General features: G+C 42.8%; 2 protein-coding genes and 1 long non-coding RNA gene across 87 annotated transcripts in view; 2 read left to right on the forward strand and 1 right to left on the reverse strand.

Moving 5' to 3' along the window:
* The window catches only part of LOC127909374 (uncharacterized), a 26,379-nt gene extending 8,739 nt beyond the window's left edge, over positions 1-17,640 (forward strand). For 4 of the 43 annotated variants that reach the window (XM_052470395.1, XM_052470394.1, XM_052470392.1 and 1 more), the window contains 6 exons: positions 5,114-5,183; positions 5,283-5,369; positions 5,468-5,566; positions 5,691-5,771; positions 5,854-5,958; positions 6,389-6,763. In XM_052470395.1, coding sequence (XP_052326355.1) covers positions 5,114-5,183; positions 5,283-5,369; positions 5,468-5,566; positions 5,691-5,771; positions 5,854-5,958; positions 6,389-6,523 — 577 coding nt within the window. In that variant the 3' untranslated portion in view covers positions 6,524-6,763. Of the gene's footprint in view, positions 1-3,171; positions 3,322-3,372; positions 3,420-3,641; positions 3,758-4,014; positions 4,099-4,222; positions 4,370-4,457; positions 4,539-4,663; positions 4,814-4,943; positions 4,994-5,113; positions 5,184-5,282; positions 5,370-5,467; positions 5,567-5,690; positions 5,772-5,853; positions 5,959-6,388; positions 6,764-8,760; positions 8,860-9,081; positions 9,198-9,281; positions 9,354-9,462; positions 9,547-9,670; positions 9,818-9,905; positions 9,987-10,110; positions 10,261-10,390; positions 10,441-10,560; positions 10,631-10,729; positions 10,817-10,914; positions 11,014-11,137; positions 11,219-11,300; positions 11,406-16,008; positions 16,079-16,361; positions 16,461-16,584; positions 16,666-16,747; positions 16,853-17,282 lie in introns of those variants that run through there. The other 39 variants (XM_052470399.1, XM_052470398.1, XM_052470397.1 and 36 more) reach the window with 35 other exon arrangements.
* LOC118398147 (piggyBac transposable element-derived protein 4-like) overlaps positions 1-19,035 on the reverse strand; it is a 94,872-nt gene that overhangs the window by 24,729 nt on the left and 51,108 nt on the right. For 15 of the 43 annotated variants that reach the window (XR_008070963.1, XR_008070961.1, XR_008070958.1 and 12 more), the window contains 4 exons: positions 18,241-18,975; positions 12,793-13,529; positions 7,343-8,077; positions 1,904-2,638 (listed from right to left, as the gene is read on the reverse strand). The exons of 4 other annotated variants lie outside the window; for them this stretch is intronic. The gene's annotated coding sequence lies outside the window, so the exon portion shown is untranslated. Of the gene's footprint in view, positions 1-1,903; positions 2,639-6,865; positions 7,082-7,342; positions 8,078-12,530; positions 13,530-18,240; positions 18,976-19,035 lie in introns of those variants that run through there. 24 more of the 43 variants (XR_008070965.1, XR_008070966.1, XR_008070948.1 and 21 more) reach the window with 10 other exon arrangements.
* LOC127909377 (uncharacterized) lies at positions 14,773-15,194 on the forward strand. The gene is made up of 3 exons (XR_008070979.1): positions 14,773-14,802; positions 14,911-14,994; positions 15,119-15,194. It is a non-coding gene; the product is annotated as an uncharacterized LOC127909377 (long non-coding RNA).

The following is a 19,035-nucleotide window of genomic DNA, read 5'->3' on the forward strand; positions in this document are numbered from 1 at the left end:
ACGTCAATGCTCTTTGCTTTGTGATAGGACGAGGCCGAATTCATCCGTGCCTATAACGACTTTGTGGACTACCTGAGTGACCCCTCCAAGCAGATTGACATTGAGAGGGAGCTGGCTGAGGCAAAGGTGAGTTCATTAACTCTTTCAAGTCTCACTTTGAGTTCTTCCACATGCATGTCTTTTATACATCACAGTAGCTGATCTATTTGAAATCATTCCTATTTTCTCCAAACGTGTTTTCTTGTCCTAGATCCATCATGTTAACCTGATAGATGTCCTTTTGAACTGGTGCTATTTGGGATGATGACAGCTCAGAAGTCCCTGATGGTGGTAAGTAGCATCTCACTGGTACATGTTTCGATGTCTCTCTATTTGTAATTTCACTTAAACTTCTCTCCTCTCTTTCCATTAGCACCCTGGTGGGTTCATGGAGCGTCTGTACGCTCTCCTGTACTCCTTCCTGCCCGTAGCTGCCAGCATTGAGCCAAAGGCCGAGAGATACCTGCTGCTGCTCAATGTAAGATTCAAGAGTTTACTTCCCTATTCCTAGTTTACTTCCTCTTTACTTTTTCATGAATAACAGGATGCCATTTTACAAGGAGTAACTCTCATTGTCTCTCTGCTCTTGATAAGCTAGTAATTTAGAGCCATTATCTATGTGTTGTGTGGTGTTCTCTTCAGGGTGGGCTGATGGCTCTGCTAGATGACATGTTTGGGCAGCAGCTGGCCTGGTACTTTAACCCAGTGTCTCTGGTCACTGAGCTCTCCAACCTCCTGGAATACCACCTGGAGAACCTCATGGCCAGCATGTAGTCCTACTGCAGAGATCTGAAAGGCCACATTTCTCTCTCTTTCTCTTAGGAATTGAGGACTTGAAGTGCTTCACTGAACCCTGATTAGTTAACACCCATTGAATTAATGTATTCTCTTGTTTTCTCTCCCCACAGGATTCTTGTGACACTTTGCCACCACACAGGGGTCTAGACACAAATGCACTACATTACTTTGCACTGAATTTTACATTTTTAAATAAAATAACTAGTAGTTCAAAAGCATTTGTCTCTGTCTTTTTATTTACTTGATTATTTCATCACTATTTCATATTCCTGGAGTTATGAGGCTAATATTACACTATTACATGAACAATTATGCATTATTCTTTTCATATGGAAATGAAAAACAAAGTTTAGGTGATTTACAGGTACTACAGGCCCACACTTTATGGCTTTGAATTGTGATGTGTGATTCTGTACTATTTCAAAATATGTAGGCCGACATACACTGCGTTTACAAAACATTAAGAACACCTTCCTAATATTGAGTTGCACCCCTGTTGCTCAGAACAGACTCAATTTGCTGGGACGTGAACTCTACAAGGTGTCCACAGGGATGCTGGCCCATGTTCACTCCAATGATTCCCACAGTGGTGGACCATTCTTTATACACCTACTACCTTACACCGTTCAAAGGCACTTAAATATTTTGTCTTGCCCATTTACCCTCTGAATGGCACACATACAGAATCCATGTCTCAATTGTGTCAATGCTTAAAACTTTTTCTTTAACCCGTCTCCTTCCCTTCGTCTACACTGATTGAAGTGGATTGAACAAGTGACATCAGTATGGGATCATAGCTTTCACCTGGATTTACATGGTCAGTCTGTCATGGAAAGAGGGGGTATAGTATAAAGTCGACCACTAGAGGGCACAATTGTTTCAGTCTTGAATGTAACTTCTCACTATCGGTACTCTACATTAAGAGTCTGCCATTGTAGACTCTGGTATCTTGGGTATTTTTGTTTCAATTTGCCATATTTCCCATTAATGTCTAAGCCATTTAGCATCTTTCCAACTGAAAACAATGTAAGCGTTCATGTGAGTGGGTGTAGTAGTGCATACTGACCACTCGTTGGATCATAGCGTGGTCAGTGGTGTTCATGCAGGAACCCAGAGGATATAGGCATTCTCCATCACAGTAGAAGGCTTGTTATCCTTTTTCTAACTTGGCAAGTCAGTTAAGAACAAATCCTTACTTACAATGACGGCCTTCCCGGGAAACAGTGGGTTAACTGTCACGTTCAGGGGCAGAATGACAGATTTGTACCTTGTCAGCTCGGGGATTGGATCCAGCATCTTTCGGTTACTGGCTCAACACTAACCACTAGGCTACCTGCCGCCCCAAATCCACACCCCTGTCTTCATTTAAAAAGGTATCTGTGACCAACAGAGGCACATCTGTATTCACAGTCATGTGAAATCCATAGATTAGGGTCTAAAGAATGTATTTTAATTGACTGATTGCCTTATATGAACTTTAACTCAGTAATATCGTTGAAATTGTTGGATGTCGCGTTAATTTTTTTGTACAGTGTAGATACATCTATTTATCTGCATATTGCCAGATTATTGCTTTCAACTGCTGGTTGCAAAGGTATATATTTTGGAACAAAGGTAGTGAAGTTTATTAAAATGATGTAGAATAGATGGGTTGCCACAGGTGTCACAGGCATACACAGGTCTTGACCACCATGTCTTCATGCTTCTTTAGGATCTCGTTGTAGAAGAGTCTAGAGATGGGACTGAGCTTAGTGGGAGCACAGCACGCTTTGGGAACCTCACCCAGCTTCAAAAGGTGAACCTGCCATGAAAAAGTTCAATCAGATTTATTCATACATACACTTTGACATAATCAATGATAATAATATCCTGTTTATAAAAGAGGTATGATTATTATGCAGATCCTACAGTGCTCTCCAACCTCAGTGGGCTTTGGCTTCGCCCCCCTTGTCTGAATGTGGTCATATGTTTTAACCCTGGTTGTCTGTGCTCCACAAGTCTTTATAGCCCACTGAGCCAAAGCCTAGACTTTCAGAAGTTCAACAACAACTTCCATGAAACAAGCTAAACATTTCAATGGGCCATTGACCTAGCTAGTGACTTTAAAAAAACATTTGGTATTTTTGTTTTATATTATTCCAACAACATAGGATATAATTACAACGAAAACCAGGAATTTTATAGGATTCTAATGATAACCATAGAGTTCCAAACTAATTTCTATGGCAACACAGCTGTCCATTTTTAAATATGCAATTTTCTAAAATATGTGTTGCCAAGAGACATCTAACCGATAGAACATATCGGCGTTCTATTGAACGTTTTCTGTTCGAAAACAAGAACAACTTCAATTTGCTGTTCAACAACAACAAACTTGACTGATTTTTGAGACCTGAGATTGAAACATCGACTGGAAAATGCCTGGGTGCTTTTCAAGATTGATGGAGAGAGTGCGAGGACCTGGGCAGCCTTCTGCGTCGACAGGTTGTTTAAATTCATTTGTGGGTTGTTTTTGTTGTCTTTTCCGTTTTGCAGGGTTCGCGATCGTCGGGAGGTGGACAGCGACAGCGACTTCGAAGAGGGTACGTGGAGTTTTAAACTTCTTATTTTACCACATTCAGCATCGGAAATGTAATTTGTGAAATGTTTATTTCTGTGATACAGACTTGCAAGCTAACGCTAACTTTAATAATTGTTGCTAAGCGAAGCACTGTTGGACTTTTACTAGTAGTGACGTTACAAGCTAGCTTGATATGTTTTACGTCCTGACAATTGTTTGTTTGTATCCCTGCTACTAATTTTAGAATCAAATGTACTGGATGAGGTCCAGTTGGATGTGCCACTGCTGCCAGTCATCCTTGATGTCCAGGATGCTGCTATCATCCTTGAGGATGTGCCAGATGTACCGACTATCCTTGAGGTACAATTTTCAGAACGTTTTTGGTATTATGTTTGAAAAGTATCCCAGATATTAATTCTAAAAAATCTTTGTTGTCTGCTTTAGGAGGCCACTGGTAATTGGCAGTTGATACCGATTAGGTTTAGCCCCCTGTACTGTGGGCCTGTTGTGATAAGAGTAAGAGACCCCCCCCCCACACACACGCATCACTGTTACAATTCCTGTAATCAGCTGTTTCTAACCTGAATGTATTGTAATGTCACCCATCTCCTGTGCAGAACCATGCCGGTCCGGTGGCTAAAGCTTGGAGAACTTTCCAGTTCATCAGCCCCATTATCACCTATATGCGTGGGGGATCCCAGGTATGTGTCTTTGTAACTATCTAGTCCTAATTTACATTGCCAGAGTCATGTGATCTTGATGGAAATATGTTACAGCGATGGCTGATGTTGTTTTGTTGATGTTACTTGTCGTTTCTCTCCACAGCAGGTGGTGGTGAGGATGCACCATGTGAGTAGGGTTCGAGGCCTGGAGACTCAACTGGTGTGGGCCATCTCCAGGGAGACAGCCAGGCTTAGTCCAGAGGGCATCCCCTACTGTGCCACCAAGGTTCAGTCCGTCACTTGGATCCTGGTAAGATGTAAATACTACCGAAATAGTACAAGATTAGGCTTTCTTCACTTATTCCATTTGGCCTTAACATATCGTCTCTCTCTGTCAGTATATGGCTGGCAGGGTGACCCAGTATGCTTCTCACCTCCGCCATGAGACGTCTGTGGACGTGACCCTTGGCTGCTACCAGGTAAATATACATTTTCTTATGTATATTGAACAGAAATTATTGGGTGTTTTTCCTTTAGATATGCTCTGTTTTCTAATAATGCGTGTGTGTGGTAAACAGGTGTGTTGTGTGTGTTTTTGGAGCAGCAGACTGATGTCTCGGTGGTGTATGCCACTCTCCACATGGGGCCGGATGGGCTGCTCTCCTCCTCGGCGTGGTCGGAGGCTGCCTCCGTGTCTACGCCCACCAATCAGCAGTTCACTGAGCCAGAGCCTGAATGCCACAACTGCTATGAGGTCAGATGTTGCACACACACCTACAGTACACATACTATTGACTAGTAGCATTAAGATCCTTCCATTGACCCATTGTTTGTCATGTCATTGCATTGGTCACTGATGTTGAATGTTTGTTCTGTTGTTGTAGGGCTGGGAGGAGGACCTGCTGCCTGAGGAGAGGGAGGTTCCTCTGCTAAAGTGAGTTCCTCTAAATGTCTGTGTAGTCTGGGCTTGCCAGATGCTGAAGGATAGTGGTCACCATGCTGTTATCCCCATTGACCCGAATGGTTGACATGCTCCATTCCCTCCCTCCGACAGCCTCTACCTTACCACCAAGAGAGTGGAGGACATCGCCCTGAGGCTCGTCTCCCTGCGCCAGGCCTTCACTGTGAGTGGACTTCCTTTTTCCTTTTCTCTCTGTGTCTTCTTGTTCCGTCTGTCTCCAAGAGGAAGATGGGTGTCTCACTAACTCTTCCCTCTTCTCTAGACCCTGCTTGGTTCCACCCTGAGCAGGAACCATCTGTTTGTGGCAGGAAAGGTCCTAATGGGCGCACTGGTTCAAGCCCAGCACATGGTAGCTCACTAACTCATTATTCATTCAAGGGAAAGAGAGCGTCCTCGATGGGAAATGTGTTCTGTTCACTAACGTCAATGCTCTTTGCTTTGTGATAGGACGAGGCCGAATTCATCCGTGCCTATAACGACTTTGTGGACTACCTGAGTGACCCCTCCAAGCAGATTGACATTGAGAGGGAGCTGGCTGAGGCAAAGGTGAGTTCATTAACTCTTTCAAGTCTCACTTTGAGTTCTTCCACATGCATGTCTTTTATACATCACAGTAGCTGATCTATTTGAAATCATTCCTATTTTCTCCAAACGTGTTTTCTTGTCCTAGATCCATCATGTTAACCTGATAGATGTCCTTTTTGAACTGGTGCTATTTGGGATGATGACAGCTCAGAAGTCCCTGATGGTGGTAAGTAGCATCTCACTGGTACATGTTTCGATGTCTCTCTATTTGTAATTTCACTTAAACTTCTCTCCTCTCTTTCCATTAGCACCCTGGTGGGTTCATGGAGCGTCTGTACGCTCTCCTGTACTCCTTCCTGCCCGTAGCTGCCAGCATTGAGCCAAAGGCCGAGAGATACCTGCTGCTGCTCAATGTAAGATTCAAGAGTTTACTTCCCTATTCCTAGTTTACTTCCTCTTTACTTTTTCATGAATAACAGGATGCCATTTTACAAGGAGTAACTCTCATTGTCTCTCTGCTCTTGATAAGCTAGTAATTTAGAGCCATTATCTATGTGTTGTGTGGTGTTCTCTTCAGGGTGGGCTGATGGCTCTGCTAGATGACATGTTTGGGCAGCAGCTGGCCTGGTACTTTAACCCAGTGTCTCTGGTCACTGAGCTCTCCAACCTCCTGGAATACCACCTGGAGAACCTCATGGCCAGCATGTAGTCCTACTGCAGAGATCTGAAAGGCCACATTTCTCTCTCTTTCTCTTAGGAATTGAGGACTTGAAGTGCTTCACTGAACCCTGATTAGTTAACACCCATTGAATTAATGTATTCTCTTGTTTTCTCTCCCCACAGGATTCTTGTGACACTTTGCCACCACACAGGGGTCTAGACACAAATGCACTACATTACTTTGCACTGAATTTTACATTTTTAAATAAAATAACTAGTAGTTCAAAAGCATTTGTCTCTGTCTTTTTATTTACTTGATTATTTCATCACTATTTCATATTCCTGGAGTTATGAGGCTAATATTACACTATTACATGAACAATTATGCATTATTCTTTTCATATGGAAATGAAAAACAAAGTTTAGGTGATTTACAGGTACTACAGGCCCACACTTTATGGCTTTGAATTGTGATGTGTGATTCTGTACTATTTCAAAATATGTAGGCCGACATACACTGCGTTTACAAAACATTAAGAACACCTTCCTAATATTGAGTTGCACCCCTGTTGCTCAGAACAGACTCAATTTGCTGGGACGTGAACTCTACAAGGTGTCCACAGGGATGCTGGCCCATGTTCACTCCAATGATTCCACAGTGGTGGACCATTCTTTATACACCTACTACCTTACACCGTTCAAAGGCACTTAAATATTTTGTCTTGCCCATTTACCCTCTGAATGGCACACATACAGAATCCATGTCTCAATTGTGTCAATGCTTAAAACTTTTTCTTTAACCCGTCTCCTTCCCTTCGTCTACACTGATTGAAGTGGATTGAACAAGTGACATCAGTATGGGATCATAGCTTTCACCTGGATTTACATGGTCAGTCTGTCATGGAAAGAGGGGTATAGTATAAAGTCGACCACTAGAGGGCACAATTGTTTCAGTCTTGAATGTAACTTCTCACTATCGGTACTCTACATTAAGAGTCTGCCATTGTAGACTCTGGTATCTTGGGTATTTTTGTTTCAATTTGCCATATTTCCCATTAATGTCTAAGCCATTTAGCATCTTTCCAACTGAAAACAATGTAAGCGTTCATGTGAGTGGGTGTAGTAGTGCATACTGACCACTCGTTGGATCATAGCGTGGTCAGTGGTGTTCATGCAGGAACCCAGAGGATATAGGCATTCTCCATCACAGTAGAAGGCTTGTTATCCTTTTTCTAACTTGGCAAGTCAGTTAAGAACAAATCCTTACTTACAATGACGGCCTTCCCGGGAAACAGTGGGTTAACTGTCACGTTCAGGGGCAGAATGACAGATTTGTACCTTGTCAGCTCGGGGATTGGATCCAGCATCTTTCGGTTACTGGCTCAACACTAACCACTAGGCTACCTGCCGCCCCAAATCCACACCCCTGTCTTCATTTAAAAAGGTATCTGTGACCAACAGAGGCACATCTGTATTCACAGTCATGTGAAATCCATAGATTAGGGTCTAAAGAATGTATTTTAATTGACTGATTGCCTTATATGAACTTTAACTCAGTAATATCGTTGAAATTGTTGGATGTCGCGTTAATTTTTTTGTACAGTGTAGATACATCTATTTATCTGCATATTGCCAGATTATTGCTTTCAACTGCTGGTTGCAAAGGTATATATTTTGGAACAAAGGTAGTGAAGTTTATTAAAATGATGTAGAATAGATGGGTTGCCACAGGTGTCACAGGCATACACAGGTCTTGACCACCATGTCTTCATGCTTCTTTAGGATCTCGTTGTAGAAGAGTCTAGAGATGGGACTGAGCTTAGTGGGAGCACAGCACGCTTTGGGAACCTCACCCAGCTTCAAAAGGTGAACCTGCCATGAAAAAGTTCAATCAGATTTATTCATACATACACTTTGACATAATCAATGATAATAATATCCTGTTTATAAAAGAGGTATGATTATTATGCAGATCCTACAGTGCTCTCCAACCTCAGTGGGCTTTGGCTTCGCCCCCCCTTGTCTGAATGTGGTCATATGTTTTAACCCTGGTTGTCTGTGCTCCACAAGTCTTTATAGCCCACTGAGCCAAAGCCTAGACTTTCAGAAGTTCAACAACAACTTCCATGAAACAAGCTAAACATTTCAATGGGCCATTGACCTAGCTAGTGACTTTAAAAAAACATTTGGTATTTTTGTTTTATATTATTCCAACAACATAGGATATAATTACAACGAAAACCAGGAATTTTATAGGATTCTAATGATAACCATAGAGTTCCAAACTAATTTCTATGGCAACACAGCTGTCCATTTTTAAATATGCAATTTTCTAAAATATGTGTTGCCAAGAGACATCTAACCGATAGAACATATCGGCGTTCTATTGAACGTTTTCTGTTCGAAAACAAGAACAACTTCAATTTGCTGTTCAACAACAACAAACTTGACTGATTTTTGAGACCTGAGATTGAAACATCGACTGGAAAATGCCTGGGTGCTTTTCAAGATTGATGGAGAGAGTGCGAGGACCTGGGCAGCCTTCTCGTCGACAGGTTGTTTAAATTCATTTGTGGGTTGTTTTTGTTGTCTTTTTCCGTTTTGCAGGGTTCGCGATCGTCGGGAGGTGGACAGCGACAGCGACTTCGAAGAGGGTACGTGGAGTTTTAAACTTCTTATTTTACCACATTCAGCATCGGAAATGTAATTTGTGAAATGTTTATTTCTGTGATACAGACTTGCAAGCTAACGCTAACTTTAATAATTGTTGCTAAGCGAAGCACTGTTGGACTTTTACTAGTAGTGACGTTACAAGCTAGCTTGATATGTTTTACGTCCTGACAATTGTTTGTTTGTATCCCTGCTACTAATTTTAGAATCAAATGTACTGGATGAGGTCCAGTTGGATGTGCCACTGCTGCCAGTCATCCTTGATGTCCAGGATGCTGCTATCATCCTTGAGGATGTGCCAGATGTACCGACTATCCTTGAGGTACAATTTTCAGAACGTTTTTGGTATTATGTTTGAAAAGTATCCCAGATATTAATTCTAAAAAATCTTTGTTGTCTGCTTTAGGAGGCCACTGGTAATTGGCAGTTGATACCGATTAGGTTTAGCCCCCTGTACTGTGGGCCTGTTGTGATCAGAGTAAGAGACCCCCCCCCCACATACACACACACACGCATCACTGTTACAATTCCTGTAATCAGCTGTTTCTAACCTGAATGTATTGTAATGTCACCCATCTCCTGTGCAGAACCATGCCGGTCCGGTGGCTAAAGCTTGGAGAACTTTCCAGTTCATCAGCCCCATTATCACCTATATGCGTGGGGGATCCCAGGTATGTGTCTTTGTAACTATCTAGTCCTAATTTACATTGCCAGAGTCATGTGATCTTGATGGAAATATGTTACAGCGATGGCTGATGTTGTTTTGTTGATGTTACTTGTCGTTTCTCTCCACAGCAGGTGGTGGTGAGGATGCACCATGTGAGTAGGGTTCGAGGCCTGGAGACTCAACTGGTGTGGGCCATCTCCAGGGAGACAGCCAGGCTTAGTCCAGAGGGCATCCCCTACTGTGCCACCAAGGTTCAGTCCGTCACTTGGATCCTGGTAAGATGTAAATACTACCGAAATAGTACAAGATTAGGCTTTCTTCACTTATTCCATTTGGCCTTAACATATCGTCTCTCTCTGTCAGTATATGGCTGGCAGGGTGACCCAGTATGCTTCTCACCTCCGCCATGAGACGTCTGTGGACGTGACCCTTGGCTGCTACCAGGTAAATATACATTTTCTTATGTATATTGAACAGAAATTATTGGGTGTTTTTCCTTTAGATATGCTCTGTTTTCTAATAATGCGTGTGTGTGGTAAACAGGTGTGTTGTGTGTGTTTTGGAGCAGCAGACTGATGTCTCGGTGGTGTATGCCACTCTCCACATGGGGCCGGATGGGCTGCTCTCCTCCTCGGCGTGGTCGGAGGCTGCCTCCGTGTCTACGCCCACCAATCAGCAGTTCACTGAGCCAGAGCCTGAATGCCACAACTGCTATGAGGTCAGATGTTGCACACACACCTACAGTACACATACTATTGACTAGTAGCATTAAGATCCTTCCATTGACCCATTGTTTGTCATGTCATTGCATTGGTCACTGATGTTGAATGTTTGTTCTGTTGTTGTAGGGCTGGGAGGAGGACCTGCTGCCTGAGGAGAGGGAGGTTCCTCTGCTAAAGTGAGTTCCTCTAAATGTCTGTGTAGTCTGGGCTTGCCAGATGCTGAAGGATAGTGGTCACCATGCTGTTATCCCCATTGACCCTAATGGTTGACATGCTCCATTCCCTCCCTCCGACAGCCTCTACCTTACCACCAAGAGAGTGGAGGACATCGCCCTGAGGCTCGTCTCCCTGCGCCAGGCCTTCACTGTGAGTGGACTTCCTTTTTCCTTTTCTCTCTGTGTCTTCTTGTTCCGTCTGTCTCCAAGAGGAAGATGGGTGTCTCACTAACTCTTCCCTCTTCTCTAGACCCTGCTTGGTTCCACCCTGAGCAGGAACCATCTGTTTGTGGCAGGAAAGGTCCTAATGGGCGCACTGGTTCAAGCCCAGCACATGGTAGCTCACTAACTCATTATTCATTCAAGGGAAAGAGAGCGTCCTCGATGGGAAATGTGTTCTGTTCACTAACGTCAATGCTCTTTGCTTTGTGATAGGACGAGGCCGAATTCATCCGTGCCTATAACGACTTTGTGGACTACCTGAGTGACCCCTCCAAGCAGATTGACATTGAGAGGGAGCTGGCTGAGGCAAAGGTGAGTTCATTAACTCTTTCAAGTCTCACTTTGAGTTCTTCCACATGCATGTCTTTTATACATCACAGTAGCTGATCTATTTGAAATCATTCCTATTTTCTCCAAACGTGTTTTCTTGTCCTAGATCCATCATGTTAACCTGATAGATGTCCTTTTTGAACTGGTGCTATTTGGGATGATGACAGCTCAGAAGTCCCTGATGGTGGTAAGTAGCATCTCACTGGTACATGTTTCGATGTCTCTCTATTTGTAATTTCACTTAAACTTCTCTCCTCTCTTTCCATTAGCACCCTGGTGGGTTCATGGAGCGTCTGTACGCTCTCCTGTACTCCTTCCTGCCCGTAGCTGCCAGCATTGAGCCAAAGGCCGAGAGATACCTGCTGCTGCTCAATGTAAGATTCAAGAGTTTACTTCCCTATTCCTAGTTTACTTCCTCTTTACTTTTTCATGAATAACAGGATGCCATTTTACAAGGAGTAACTCTCATTGTCTCTCTGCTCTTGATAAGCTAGTAATTTAGAGCCATTATCTATGTGTTGTGTGGTGTTCTCTTCAGGGTGGGCTGATGGCTCTGCTAGATGACATGTTTGGGCAGCAGCTGGCCTGGTACTTTAACCCAGTGTCTCTGGTCACTGAGCTCTCCAACCTCCTGGAATACCACCTGGAGAACCTCATGGCCAGCATGTAGTCCTACTGCAGAGATCTGAAAGGCCACATTTCTCTCTCTTTCTCTTAGGAATTGAGGACTTGAAGTGCTTCACTGAACCCTGATTAGTTAACACCCATTGAATTAATGTATTCTCTTGTTTTCTCTCCCCACAGGATTCTTGTGACACTTTGCCACCACACAGGGGTCTAGACACAAATGCACTACATTACTTTGCACTGAATTTTACATTTTTAAATAAAATAACTAGTAGTTCAAAAGCATTTGTCTCTGTCTTTTTATTTACTTGATTATTTCATCACTATTTCATATTCCTGGAGTTATGAGGCTAATATTACACTATTACATGAACAATTATGCATTATTCTTTTCATATGGAAATGAAAAACAAAGTTTAGGTGATTTACAGGTACTACAGGCCCACACTTTATGGCTTTGAATTGTGATGTGTGATTCTGTACTATTTCAAAATATGTAGGCCGACATACACTGCGTTTACAAAACATTAAGAACACCTTCCTAATATTGAGTTGCACCCCTGTTGCTCAGAACAGACTCAATTTGCTGGGACGTGAACTCTACAAGGTGTCCACAGGGATGCTGGCCCATGTTCACTCCAATGATTCCCACAGTGGTGGACCATTCTTTATACACCTACTACCTTACACCGTTCAAAGGCACTTAAATATTTTGTCTTGCCCATTTACCCTCTGAATGGCACACATACAGAATCCATGTCTCAATTGTGTCAATGCTTAAAACTTTTTTCTTTAACCCGTCTCCTTCCCTTCGTCTACACTGATTGAAGTGGATTGAACAAGTGACATCAGTATGGGATCATAGCTTTCACCTGGATTTACATGGTCAGTCTGTCATGGAAAGAGGGGGTATAGTATAAAGTCGACCACTAGAGGGCACAATTGTTTCAGTCTTGAATGTAACTTCTCACTATCGGTACTCTACATTAAGAGTCTGCCATTGTAGACTCTGGTATCTTGGGTATTTTTGTTTCAATTTGCCATATTTCCCATTAATGTCTAAGCCATTTAGCATCTTTCCAACTGAAAACAATGTAAGCGTTCATGTGAGTGGGTGTAGTAGTGCATACTGACCACTCGTTGGATCATAGCGTGGTCAGTGGTGTTCATGCAGGAACCCAGAGGATATAGGCATTCTCCATCACAGTAGAAGGCTTGTTATCCTTTTTCTAACTTGGCAAGTCAGTTAAGAACAAATCCTTACTTACAATGACGGCCTTCCCGGGAAACAGTGGGTTAACTGTCACGTTCAGGGGCAGAATGACAGATTTGTACCTTGTCAGCTCGGGGATTGGATCCAGCATCTTTCGGTTACTGGCTCAACACTAACCACTAGGCTACCTGCCGCCCCAAATCCACACCCCTGTCTTCATTTAAAAAGGTATCTGTGACCAACAGAGGCACATCTGTATTCACAGTCATGTGAAATCCATAGATTAGGGTCTAAAGAATGTATTTTAATTGACTGATTGCCTTATATGAACTTTAACTCAGTAATATCGTTGAAATTGTTGGATGTCGCGTTAATTTTTTTTTGTACAGTGTAGATACATCTATTTATCTGCATATTGCCAGATTATTGCTTTCAACTGCTGGTTGCAAAGGTATATATTTTGGAACAAAGGTAGTGAAGTTTATTAAAATGATGTAGAATAGATGGGTTGCCACAGGTGTCACAGGCATACACAGGTCTTGACCACCATGTCTTCATGCTTCTTTAGGATCTCGTTGTAGAAGAGTCTAGAGATGGGACTGAGCTTAGTGGGAGCACAGCACGCTTTGGGAACCTCACCCAGCTTCAAAAGGTGAACCTGCCATGAAAAAGTTCAATCAGATTTATTCATACATACACTTTGACATAATCAATGATAATAATATCCTGTTTATAAAAGAGGTATGATTATTATGCAGATCCTACAGTGCTCTCCAACCTCAGTGGGCTTTGGCTTCGCCCCCCTTGTCTGAATGTGGTCATATGTTTTAACCCTGGTTGTCTGTGCTCCACAAGTCTTTATAGCCCACTGAGCCAAAGCCTAGACTTTCAGAAGTTCAACAACAACTTCCATGAAACAAGCTAAACATTTCAATGGGCCATTGACCTAGCTAGTGACTTTAAAAAAACATTTGGTATTTTTGTTTTATATTATTCCAACAACATAGGATATAATTACAACGAAAACCAGGAATTTTATAGGATTCTAATGATAACCATAGAGTTCCAAACTAATTTCTATGGCAACACAGCTGTCCATTTTTAAATATGCAATTTTCTAAAATATGTGTTGCCAAGAGACATCTAACCGATAGAACATATCGGCGTTCTATTGAACGTTTTCTGTTCGAAAACAAGAACAACTTCAATTTGCTGTTCAACAACAACAAACTTGACTGATTTTTGAGACCTGAGATTGAAACATCGACTGGAAAATGCCTGGGTGCTTTTCAAGATTGATGGAGAGAGTGCGAGGACCTGGGCAGCCTTTCGTCGACAGGTTGTTTAAATTCATTTGTGGGTTGTTTTTGTTGTCTTTTTCCGTTTTGCAGGGTTCGCGATCGTCGGGAGGTGGACAGCGACAGCGACTTCGAAGAGGGTACGTGGAGTTTTAAACTTCTTATTTTACCACATTCAGCATCGGAAATGTAATTTGTGAAATGTTTATTTCTGTGATACAGACTTGCAAGCTAACGCTAACTTTAATAATTGTTGCTAAGCGAAGCACTGTTGGACTTTTACTAGTAGTGACGTTACAAGCTAGCTTGATATGTTTTACGTCCTGACAATTGTTTGTTTGTATCCCTGCTACTAATTTTAGAATCAAATGTACTGGATGAGGTCCAGTTGGATGTGCCACTGCTGCCAGTCATCCTTGATGTCCAGGATGCTGCTATCATCCTTGAGGATGTGCCAGATGTACCGACTATCCTTGAGGTACAATTTTCAGAACGTTTTTGGTATTATGTTTGAAAAGTATCCCAGATATTAATTCTAAAAAATCTTTGTTGTCTGCTTTAGGAGGCCACTGGTAATTGGCAGTTGATACCGATTAGGTTTAGCCCCTGTACTGTGGGCCTGTTGTGATCAGAGTAAGAGACACACACACACACCCCCACACACACGCATCACTGTTACAATTCCTGTAATCAGCTGTTTCTAACCTGAATGTATTGTAATGTCACCCATCTCCTGTGCAGAACCATGCCGGTCCGGTGGCTAAAGCTTGGAGAACTTTCCAGTTCATCAGCCCCATTATCACCTATATGCGTGGGGGATCCCAGGTATGTGTCTTTGTAACTATCTAGTCCTAATTTACATTGCCAGAGTCATGTGATCTTGATGGAAATATGTTACAGCGATGGCTGATGTTGTTTTGTTGATGTTACTTGTCGTTTCTCTCCACAGCAGGTGGTGGTGAGGATGCACCATGTGAGTAGGGTTCGAGGCCTGGAGACTCAACTGGTGTGGGCCATCTCCAGGAGACAGCCAGGCTTAGTCCAGAGGGCATCCCCTACTGTGCCACCAAGGTTCAGTCCGTCACTTGGATCCTGGTAAGATGTAAATACTACCGAAATAGTACAAGATTAGGCTTTCTTCACTTATTCCATTTGGCCTTAACATATCGTCTCTCTCTGTCAGTATATGGCTGGCAGGGTGACCCAGTATGCTTCTCACCTCCGCCATGAGACGTCTGTGGACGTGACCCTTGGCTGCTACCAGGTAAATATACATTTTCTTATGTATATTGAACAGAAATTATTGGGTGTTTTTCCTTTAGATATGCTCTGTTTTCTAATAATGCGTGTGTGTGGTAAACAGGTGTGTTGTGTGTGTTTTTGGAGCAGCAGACTGATGTCTCGGTGGTGTATGCCACTCTCCACATGGGGCCGGATGGGCTGCTCTCCTCCTCGGCGTGGTCGGAGGCTGCCTCCGTGTCTACGCCCACCAATCAGCAGTTCACTGAGCCAGAGCCTGAATGCCACAACTGCTATGAGGTCAGATGTTGCACACACACCTACAGTACACATACTATTGACTAGTAGCATTAAGATCCTTCCATTGACCCATTGTTTGTCATGTCATTGCATTGGTCACTGATGTTGAATGTTTGTTCTGTTGTTGTAGGGCTGGGAGGAGGACCTGCTGCCTGAGGAGAGGGAGGTTCCTCTGCTAAAGTGAGTTCCTCTAAATGTCTGTGTAGTCTGGGCTTGCCAGATGCTGAAGGATAGTGGTCACCATGCTGTTATCCCCATTGACCCTAATGGTTGACATGCTCCATTCCCTCCCTCCGACAGCCTCTACCTTACCACCAAGAGAGTGGAGGACATCGCCCTGAGGCTCGTCTCCCTGCGCCAGGCCTTCACTGTGAGTGGACTTCCTTTTTCCTTTTCTCTCTGTGTCTTCTTGTTCTGTCTGTCTCCAAGAGGAAGATGGGTGTCTCACTAACTCTTCCCTCTTCTCTAGACCCTGCTTGGTTCCACCCTGAGCAGGAACCATCTGTTTGTGGCAGGAAAGGTCTAATGGGCGCACTGGTTCAAGCCCAGCACATGGTAGCTCACTAACTCATTATTCATTCAAGGGAAAGAGAGCGTCCTCGATGGGAAATGTGTTCTGTTCACTAACGTCAATGCTCTTTGCTTTGTGATAGGACGAGGCCGAATTCATCCGTGCCTATAACGACTTTGTGGACTACCTGAGTGACCCCTCCAAGCAGATTGACATTGAGAGGGAGCTGGCTGAGGCAAAGGTGAGTTCATTAACTCTTTCAAGTCTCACTTTGAGTTCTTCCACATGCATGTCTTTTATACATCACAGTAGCTGATCTATTTGAAATCATTCCTATTTTCTCCAAACGTGTTTTCTTGTCCTAGATCCATCATGTTAACCTGATAGATGTCCTTTTTGAACTGGTGCTATTTGGGATGATGACAGCTCAGAAGTCCCTGATGGTGGTAAGTAGCATCTCACTGGTACATGTTTCGATGTCTCTCTATTTGTAATTTCACTTAAACTTCTCTCCTCTCTTTCCATTAGCACCCTGGTGGGTTCATGGAGCGTCTGTACGCTCTCCTGTACTCCTTCCTGCCCGTAGCTGCCAGCATTGAGCCAAAGGCCGAGAGATACCTGCTGCTGCTCAATGTAAGATTCAAGAGTTTACTTCCCTATTCCTAGTTTACTTCCTCTTTACTTTTTCATGAATAACAGGATGCCATTTTACAAGGAGTAACTCTCATTGTCTCTCTGCTCTTGATAAGCTAGTAATTTAGAGCCATTATCTATGTGTTGTGTGGTGTTCTCTTCAGGGTGGGCTGATGGCTCTGCTAGATGACATGTTTGGGCAGCAGCTGGCCTGGTACTTTAACCCAGTGTCTCTGGTCACTGAGCTCTCCAACCTCCTGGAATACCACCTGGAGAACCTCATGGCCAGCATGTAGTCCTACTGCAGAGATCTGAAAGGCCACATTTCTCTCTCTTTCTCTTAGGAATTGAGGACTTGAAGTGCTTCACTGAACCCTGATTAGTTAACACCCATTGAATTAATGTATTCTCTTGTTTTCTCTCCCCACAGGATTCTTGTGACACTTTGCCACCACACAGGGGTCTAGACACAAATGCACTACATTACTTTGCACTGAATTTTACATTTTTAAATAAAATAACTAGTAGTTCAAAAGCATTTGTCTCTGTCTTTTTATTTACTTGATTATTTCATCACTATTTCATATTCCTGGAGTTATGAGGCTAATATTACACTATTACATGAACAATTATGCATTATTCTTTTCATATGGAAATGAAAAAAACAAAGTTTAGGTGATTTACAGGTACTACAGGCCCACACTTTATGGCTTTGAATTGTGATGTGTGATTCTGTACTATTTCAAAATATGTAGGCCGACATACACTGCGTTTACAAAACATTAAGAACACCTTCCTAATATTGAGTTGCACCCCTGTTGCTCAGAACAGACTCAATTTGCTGGGACGTGAACTCTACAAGGTGTCCACAGGGATGCTGGCCCATGTTCACTCCAATGATTCCCACAGTGGTGGACCATTCTTTATACACCTACTACCTTACACCGTTCAAAGGCACTTAAATATTTTGTCTTGCCCATTTACCCTCTGAATGGCACACATACAGAATCCATGTCTCAATTGTGTCAATGCTTAAAACTTTTTCTTTAACCCGTCTCCTTCCCTTCGTCTACACTGATTGAAGTGGATTGAACAAGTGACATCAGTATGGGATCATAGCTTTCACCTGGATTTACATGGTCAGTCTGTCATGGAAAGAGGGGGTATAGTATAAAGTCGACCACTAGAGGGCACAATTGTTTCAGTCTTGAATGTAACTTCTCACTATCGGTACTCTACATTAAGAGTCTGCCATTGTAGACTCTGGTATCTTGGGTATTTTTGTTTCAATTTGCCATATTTCCCATTAATGTCTAAGCCATTTAGCATCTTTCCAACTGAAAACAATGTAAGCGTTCATGTGAGTGGGTGTAGTAGTGCATACTGACCACTCGTTGGATCATAGCGTGGTCAGTGGTGTTCATGCAGGAACCCAGAGGATATAGGCATTCTCCATCACAGTAGAAGGCTTGTTATCCTTTTTCTAACTTGGCAAGTCAGTTAAGAACAAATCCTTACTTACAATGACGGCCTTCCCGGGAAACAGTGGGTTAACTGTCACGTTCAGGGGCAGAATGACAGATTTGTACCTTGTCAGCTCGGGGATTGGATCCAGCATCTTTCGGTTACTGGCTCAACACTAACCACTAGGCTACCTGCCGCCCCAAATCCACACCCCTGTCTTCATTTAAAAAGGTATCTGTGACCAACAGAGGCACATCTGTATTCACAGTCATGTGAAATCCATAGATTAGGGTCTAAAGAATGTATTTTAATTGACTGATTGCCTTATATGAACTTTAACTCAGTAATATCGTTGAAATTGTTGGATGTCGCGTTAATTTTTTTGTACAGTGTAGATACATCTATTTATCTGCATATTGCCAGATTATTGCTTTCAACTGCTGGTTGCAAAGGTATATATTTTGGAACAAAGGTAGTGAAGTTTATTAAAATGATGTAGAATAGATGGGTTGCCACAGGTGTCACAGGCATACACAGGTCTTGACCACCATGTCTTCATGCTTCTTTAGGATCTCGTTGTAGAAGAGTCTAGAGATGGGACTGAGCTTAGTGGGAGCACAGCACGCTTTGGGAACCTCACCCAGCTTCAAAAGGTGAACCTGCCATGAAAAAGTTCAATCAGATTTATTCATACATACACTTTGACATAATCAATGATA

This window comes from Oncorhynchus keta, chromosome 19, assembly GCF_023373465.1.
Source record: "Oncorhynchus keta strain PuntledgeMale-10-30-2019 chromosome 19, Oket_V2, whole genome shotgun sequence".
Lineage (NCBI taxonomy): Eukaryota > Metazoa > Chordata > Actinopteri > Salmoniformes > Salmonidae > Oncorhynchus > Oncorhynchus keta.